The following is an 8,574-nucleotide window of genomic DNA, read 5'->3' on the forward strand; positions in this document are numbered from 1 at the left end:
ACTAAATAAGGAGCCACTATGTTTAAAGCTACACATCAACGCCTAAAGTGGTATTGTGATACTTTTGACGATAGTGGATTATCCGCTACACAAGCAACTATTAGCTCCGATAATAAATTAACTGCCGAGCAATGTCCCGAAGCTAAGAAAACAGGCTCTGCAACTATTAACACTCACAAAGTTCCATTTACTAAAAATATAAAGAAACAAACAGTAATAAATAAGGGCGACATTAGTGATAAATACAGTAATGAATGCACAGAAACAGGATGGATATATCACGATACTTACAAGACATATATGCAAGATATTAAATTACTAGTAAATTTAGATGATGGTACGGTAAACAACCACAATAATATTCCCCTGCTTTGTAGCCTCAACAAAAATGGCTGTGATAGTGGATCAACTGATCCATATGCATATACAGGGGGAAAAAAAGAAAATTGTATATAGAAGAATTACACACAGCTCCAGTAAAAATGATACAAGTGGATAGAAAATATTATATAGTAAGAGTATACGAAACTGAGCCTGAAACAACAGAAGCCGTTATTAGACATCCGCAACCATTCAAAGGGCCACGAAATACCTTCATTTTTCAGAATTATAATAATCCACAGTCAATTTGTGACTCAAACAAAATAGTCTATCCTACTCCTTATAGCTCTTTATATATATATTACGAAGGAGGATTCGATATGGATACAGGAAAAGCTAAAAAACATTTTCAATTGTTGTAAAAAATACTTATATAAATGGCACAAAAGGCAAATTTCTCTTAAAACGGACTTCATACAGAGATGGAGAACCAAGTGTTGATTTGGAATCAGGAATAAATTATGAAGTCCATATGGGAACGAAATTTAATTATTACGAATATACTAATATAAGAAGACTACAACTTTTAGATTTACAAATGATAAAAACTGATTGAGTTAGAACGTGCTATCAAAAAACAAATCTAGTCTATTCACATAGTAATCCACGTATAGCTAGATTCTTACTATCAAATAATCGCTCAATGTTCTTAGAGACAAACGATAATGTTGCATGGCTATATCGTTGTCCACAATATTTTTCACCATTACAAATAATGGACAAATGTTATAATAGAATTCCAATAATGTATCTAAATAAAATATATTTCGTTGATCCAGTTACTAGAAAGACGTATACTAGCGCCGAAGAACGATCGTGTGTAGATAAACACGATAATTTATTTCAATTAGATATTGAAGATCATAACTCCTGGGTTGATTTAACACCAGGTATAACTAGAGTCAAAGGACCTCTTGTTTTTGAGCCTAATATTGCTCCACAAAGATTAACCAAATACAATTTCCAGGACAGCGATGAAATATATTTTTTTACTGATCAAGAATTAAAAAAATTTTGGCGCGGAATTAAATTTAACAACGAAATGAAAAATGCTATACAAACTTTCTCTAAAGAATTCGTTGTTTCACAAGATAATTTTAAAAGTGAGGATAGACCTTATCTTAACTATCCAATGAGAACAGTCTACTTAGACTTTTTATTTCTAGTAACTTCTTTGATAACCGCTATATAGAAATGTTTGGTTATACACAATTTAAATTAGAGCAATGCGGAATTTAGTTTGCCGCTTTTCTTATCTTGAAAATTATTATCCAAATTGTTGTAACAATTGTAAAAGCCCTACAGATACATAAAATAACTGGAGCTTCTGTTAATTTTGGCAAAATCATTTTATTTGCCACTTACAATATTCTGTTCACTTCTATTATGACCTCTATCTTTAAAAGTGAGACAACCAATGAGAAACAGCCAAATGACGCTGAGCATTTAGTAACTGAAATGAAAGAAACGCATTTTAATTTATATCCACACATTCCGCACCCATTATATAGTACAATTAGAAATGAGAGAAATGAAAACAATGAAGAAAATGGAGATAATCCAGTTTCTCCCGTCTAAAAGCAATAATGACTATAAAAAATATACGAATAAAAAACACAAATAATTAGTTTGTTTTGTATATAAATAAAGATCTTATCCATAAAACACACTTATGTTGTTTCTATTTTTAGAATTTAGGTTACGAAGGTGTAGATGAAATGCCGTATCTAGATGACTTCATTCATCCAGACACCTTTGAAGAACTGATGGGCCATCAACAGGAACAACCACAGCAACAACCAGTACAAGCCACACCAGGAAAAAGTATGCAAAAAAATCGACATGAGAGAAGTAACGATTGCCCCAACAGCTACACATTTAAAACCCACAGCAAAAGTATGCCCTATCCAACCACGAATCCTCACCATGAGTCAACGACTAGAAAGGCAGAAGTTCAATGAGGAAAGAACAAGAAGTAGACAATTCCGAGGACACCCAAATTTCGACTGGGGCCTACAGTACAGAATATTACCCGAAGGAAATATATATAAGATTCAATCTTTTAATTCGGAGATGAAAACGTATCGCCTAAAGAACATAGCACTTGACAAACAGAATTTAACATTCCCATATCAGTTTATAACAGCGGACCTCAACAATGAAAGGGACACTTACACACTAGGACTCGAACAAAATTTTTTACGAGAAAAGAAGAAAAACGCAAATTTGTTGAATTGAATCACATTTTTACAAAATAAGATCAATGAACTCGAAGGAACCCAAAACTAAAAAGTTTTCTTCTTAATTTTGTTATAAACACTGTTGTGAATTTTATATAAATTTCTATCTAACCTTGTATATCCAGCCAGTCACAATGAAACCTGCTTAGTCGCCGGTTGAGATGTACTGAAAATGGGAACTTTTATCCCAATAATAAAAAGGGAAATTTTGTCCCAAAATCAAAAAAGGGATGTTTTATCGCACTTTTTAAATGGCAAATTAATTCCCATATTACTGACTATAAATAGGAAGCACATTTTTATATCAATCAGATAGTTAGCTGATATTCGATCTTCAGTCGTTCAGTCTTATAGTTGTTATCAAACAGTTGTTCAACAGTTGTCAAACAGTTCTCGTTTAAGTTACCAACAGTTGTTGTTGGTTATTAAATAATTTAACATATGATATCAATTTTACTTAAATCTCCATTTGTATTTTACCACCCAAACTGTTCTTATAATAAAGTTTTAATTTCCATTCCTTTTATCTTTAGAACATCAAAGCCAAACTATCTTTGTATACTCCTATTTAAGCGGCGAGTATACAATTCGTTATAGTTTCATTGTTGGACGGTCTACGCGAATGTCACATCAGTCTGGGACTGTCTGATCAAAAGCCACTTCAACCTGAGATTGTATAATCAGAGGTCATTTCAGTCTGTGATGGTCTGATCAGAGGTCATTTCAACCTGAGATGGTCTGATCAGAGGTCATTTCTAACTGAGATGGTTTGATCAGAGGTAGTTTCAACCTGAGAACGTCTGATCAGAGGCTGATTTGATCTCAGAAATCAACTTCGGTGGAAAATCAAGCTCGGTACTAGTTTTCAAAAAAATCAGATTTCAAATAGTTTTGATCAATTCTATCTCTCATAGTTTTTTAGTTAACTTGCAAATTGAAGTCCATCAACTTACAAAAATTTGCAAATTGAAGTCCAACAACAGTTAATAGTGTATATTTGTCGATAACTTTGTAATAACTTTTGCTTTAAATTATATCACTTAGTTCAAATCGAGCTTTCTCTAGTAAGGATTATAAACAGTTTTTACTTCAGTGTAATTTTCCAAAGCGTATTCGCCCAATTCGCGCCCAATTCCTGACATTTTGTACCCACCAAAAGGTGCTCGGATATCGAACAAGTTGTAGCAGTTGACATAAATCGTACCCGCCCGGATCGCTTCCGAGAGCTGTATTGCCCTCGTGTGGTCGTTGGTCAGAACTCCGGCTCCGAGGCCATAAATTGAGTTGTTAGCCCGGTCAATAACTTCGTCCAAAGATTCGAACTTGAAAATTGACATAACTGGTCCGAAGATCTCTTCCTTAGAAATCCTCATATCATCTTTGACGTCAGAGAACACAGTAGGTTCCACGAAATAGCCCTTGTCACCAAAACGTTTTCCCCCGGTTTGCAAAGTTGCGCCCTCTTTCTTACCCGATTCGATAAGTTCTAGAATCTTCTCGAACTGGTCATTGTCAACCTGGGGTCCCTGGTCGGTAGTTTTTTCCATAGGATCTCCAAGTTTCATTCCCATCGCTTTCTTTTTCGCTTTTTCCACAAATTGTTCATAGATGTCAGCCTCTACATAGATCCTGGACCCAGCAATGCAACATTGCCCGTGGTTGAAAAACAGGCCAAGATGGCAGACATCCACAGCTTTGTCAAGGTCGACGTCTTTCAGGACAATAATTGGAGATTTTCCTCCGCATTCCAGGGTTACTCGTTTGAGGTTTCCAGCAGCGTACCCTTGGATAAGTTTGCCCACTTGGGTTGACCCGGTGAAAGCAACTTTGTCACATTTTGGGTGCTTGGCAAGAGGTGCCCCGCATTCCGGTCCAAACCCGGTCAGGACGTTGACAACACCTGAAGAAATATAGCCGTTCAATGCTTAGATTCTTATGTCCGAGTGAAAACAATAGGCTCTGTTTCAATTTTGACCCGTGATTATATATTTGTTTAAAACACTCACGTGCACATTTTAAAATGCCGAAAGTCTGCAGTGCCAGAAGTCAAAATGCCAGAAATTGCTACTTAGCCAGAAGTTGAATTTCGTTGACTTTCGTCATTTTAAAACGTGCGCGTTTCGTGTTTTAAGCATGGTTAAGTGACTCTGTAGAAGTCACTTCGAAATTCTGACTTAATATCTCGAACCGCTTCGTGGTTCTCGATAAACGCCAAAAGTTCTCAGTGACTTCAAGCGGAGTCACTTAACCATTACTTGATCAGCATATATGCACAAAATAGTCCAAATTCTTGCGCTAAAAATACCTTACAGAGCATTTAAGAGGTTGCACTTGCTGTACAGTAATTGTTACATAGCTTTATGAGTTAATTAGATCGACTAATTTGATGGGCGTATTCTACTGAAAGGCAGGCGGGGTTTAATGGTTCAATCTCTTCGCATCAATCGTAATCTAATTACCGATAATCCACTTTGATGCCCAATCTTTAAAGTCAATGCTCGGTTAAACACAGATGATAACAGCCAATGCGAAATTCAAATGTATAAGAATTGAACCAGCGAAACAGCCCCCCCCCCCCACACACACACACACACACACACACACACACACACACACACTCGCAGTGCCCCCAAACACGGGACACACACACACTCGCAGTGCCCCCAAACACGGGACCGACTGTGCTTAGTTTACGCTTAGTAACGCGCTGCATAAATTCGACTGATTTTCAACTGGTGTTTGAATCAAAATTGCTCAAATATTTTTAAGCAGTTTAATTTTGACTCTCTTGACCTTTTGGGAATCCAGCCTCCTTGATAAGACTCGCCAGAAACAGAGCAGAAAGGGGTGTCTGTTCAGCCAGCTTCAGAATGACCGTGTTTCCCATTGACAGCGCTGGACCCAGCTTCCAACACGCCATCAAAAGCGGGAAATTCCAGGGGATGATCTGGGCACAGACCCCGACTGGTTCATGTCTGGTGTATGTCAGGAACTTGCCATCAACCGGGAGGGTTTTTCCCTGGTTTTTATCCGCCCACCCGGCGTAGTACCGGATACACTTAATGCACAAAACGATGTCTGCTACGTATGCAATGTGGTACGGTTTCCCGTTATCCATCGATTCCAAAGTTGCCAGTTCGCAGTGGTATTTTTCCATGAGATCTGCCAGTCTGTACAGTAGCAGCCCTCTATCGGAGGCGTCCATCGTTCGCCACGCCCCCTTGCGGTCGAAAGCGGCAACTGCAGCATCCACTGCAATGTTCACGTCTGCTTCGTCGGCTTCTGCAACCTATACACATTTTGAAATGTCCAATTATTCGATAAATTTTTCTGTCTTAGAAAGTGGTGATGCTATAACTGATGGGTCAATACTCCCTCGGTCATAAAAAACATTGGAGCGGGGACAGAATAGTTCTCATCTTTTATATCTTGTCTTGGGACGGAGTCCAAATTTTCATCCCAGATTGAGGCTCTAGAAGTCACTTCAGAATAAGACCATCTTGGGGAAGTGAAGTGTGGGGGAAGTATCTTAGAGGAAACATCCAACGCCCCCCCCCCCCCCCCCCCCCCACGCGCTTAATGAACATATCTTCTACGCTCGCGGGCGCACGTTTACTATTTTTTTCAAGCTACACAACACAATTTGTTTGTAACTGGGAATAATAGAAGGTACGGGGGGAGGAGGAGCGGACGTGCGGAAGTGGGGGGAGGGGGGTTCTGATCAAAGCTGACTTTGGTCGGGACCTCAACCTAGTTTCGACGTGTTTCAGTGCATATTCAGCGCATAAATATGGTTAAAACAATCACGGGCCAAAAGTTTGCACTGCCAGAAGTTAAATATACCGAAAGGCGCTGATTGAGCTGAAAGGGGTCTTTACCATTATAGCCCCTCCCATGAAATTATAGCCCCCCAAGCCAGCCCCCCCCCCCCCCCATTATGGTATAATTACCATGATAGGGGGGGGGGGCTATAGGTTATCTGACCACTCAGCTGGGGGGGGGGGGGGGGGGGCTATAATGGGCATTTTTCTCGTTCAGCCGTTCAGGATTCTCATTCAAACATCTTACCTGGCAAATGACGTCACCAGTCGTGGGGTTGATAACATCCATCTTTTTCCCACTCTGGGCATCCACAAATTCATTGTTGATAAACAGCTGTTTGTGTGTGATCACAATGTCTTTGATCGGAGGTGGAACTTCGGCCATTTCGGAGTTGGTGATCTCAAAACTTCAACTTCGAAACGAACAGAAACAGAAACCAGAATTGAGATAAGTGGTGCGAAATTCAAAAGAACAACTTTCTGAGTCTTAATGTCAATAACACGATTAGACCACTTATGTTATCTCAACACGGTTTATAACAGGATATGTTTATAACGAGGGTGTGGGAGGGGGCTAGAGTTTTATAATTTGCACATTGAATGGGAGAAATCTGTCCTCCATAAGCAAATACCACCCTGGTCGAAAAGTTGGTTTGATTAAATTTGCTAATCAAAACCGGATAAACGGACATAAATCAAAATCAAGTACAAAAGGTGGCAATTTATGATCCCAGGTCAAGGATTTTTCGGCCGTATTTGTAAGAATTACCCTAACAAGCTCTGAGCAAATTTCAGCTCCAAATCCAATATTCTGTATGAATTGATCATTAACCAGTTTTGTACTCTAATGGGGAGCTATTTTAGTAATGATTACGTGCCTCCGCTTTTGAGGTCAATGAGAACTTCTGGCGTTTATCGAGAACCACGAACAGCGGTTCCAGATGTTAAGCCAGAATTCCGAAGTGACTTCAAACACGAAACGCGCACGTTTTAAAATGACGAAAGTCAACGAAAGTCAACTTTGCAACTTCTGGCATTTTAACTTCTGGCACTGCAGACTTTCGGCATTTTGAAATGTGCACGTGAAGTGTTTTAAATACATTTTCGTGGTTGAGCCATGGTGGGGGGTCGGGGAGTGGAAGAGGTGATTTAACAACAAAAGGAACCAGAAATCCTTGCCTAACCCCTGCTTAACGTAAAATTAGGTAAAAATGTGTTTATTTTCTGCGTGGACTGAAATGTACTTTTCTATTTTGCTGTGACCAATTAAGTGCCAAAATTCTAGTTCACCTGACGAACTTTGAAAATTCGGCTAAGTTTATGACCGGCTATTAAATTCACTTTGTGAAGGTTGAGGAAGATTTGATCAACTTAAATTCAACAAACTTTCAGGTACCCAGTAAACTTTGCAAGTTAACTAAATGGCGCTAGGAATGTTGACCGACAGCGGGTTTAGCCGACAAGGAAAACTAACAAATTTAGCCTCCGCTTTATTCCGGATTGGTCGACAAATCGGATTGGTCATAATATCACTATAGTTCGTCCAACAATTATACCCAGGTTGAGGTCCGAGAACGAATCCGGATTCCAGATCGAAATGAACGCACGGGGGGGGGGGGGGGCGGGAGACGAATGAACGGACGAATGTCTGTACGGATTATATGGTATGGAAACATTCACTTTCCTGTCTGGACGTTGGCATTTTCCGTCTGGTCATATCTACCTAGGGTCTGGCACCTCAGCCTGGGTGCACTTTGTGAGCGGTCAGGCTGTCGGTCTAACCCTCTGTCGACCAATTCGACCTGTTTAAATAACCCGGAAGGCGATTGTTTAAAACCCACTTCTTGACTTAATGGTCTCTAAATGAGAAGGATGTTTGAGTACTCACGTGATTTGTATGTTTAATAAATATTACTATAAAGTCAAAATCAGTTCAATCTCTAACTCAATTAACTGTGTTCATATTTACTCTATTAAATAAAAAGATATCTACATTAACCATTTAAGTATCACAGTTAAGAACCAAGTATTATGACTTTCGAATTCTCAATTATAAATTTGACAGCCGTCCAAACTTATGGTTATTATAACCACAAACATACATTTTTTGCTAAAAGATATAACATAATACT

At 39.0% G+C, this 8,574-nt stretch overlaps 1 protein-coding gene across 1 annotated transcript; it reads right to left on the bottom strand.

The window, feature by feature from the left end:
• Positions 1-3,495: 3,495 nt before the first annotated feature.
• On the bottom strand, positions 3,496-7,383 carry LOC142352130 (aldehyde dehydrogenase, mitochondrial-like). Its single transcript, XM_075404507.1, has 3 exons — positions 6,690-7,383; positions 5,415-5,910; positions 3,496-4,521 (listed from the first exon to the last, which is right to left on the bottom strand). The coding sequence occupies exons 1-3, from the start codon at positions 6,825-6,827 to the stop codon at positions 3,683-3,685; spliced, it is 1,473 nt and encodes a 490-aa protein (XP_075260622.1). The 5' UTR covers positions 6,828-7,383; the 3' UTR covers positions 3,496-3,682.
• Positions 7,384-8,574: the final 1,191 nt, after the last annotated feature.

This window comes from Convolutriloba macropyga, chromosome 13 (genome assembly GCF_964194025.1).
Source record: "Convolutriloba macropyga chromosome 13, txConMacr16.3, whole genome shotgun sequence".
Lineage (NCBI taxonomy): Eukaryota > Metazoa > Xenacoelomorpha > Acoela > Convolutidae > Convolutriloba > Convolutriloba macropyga.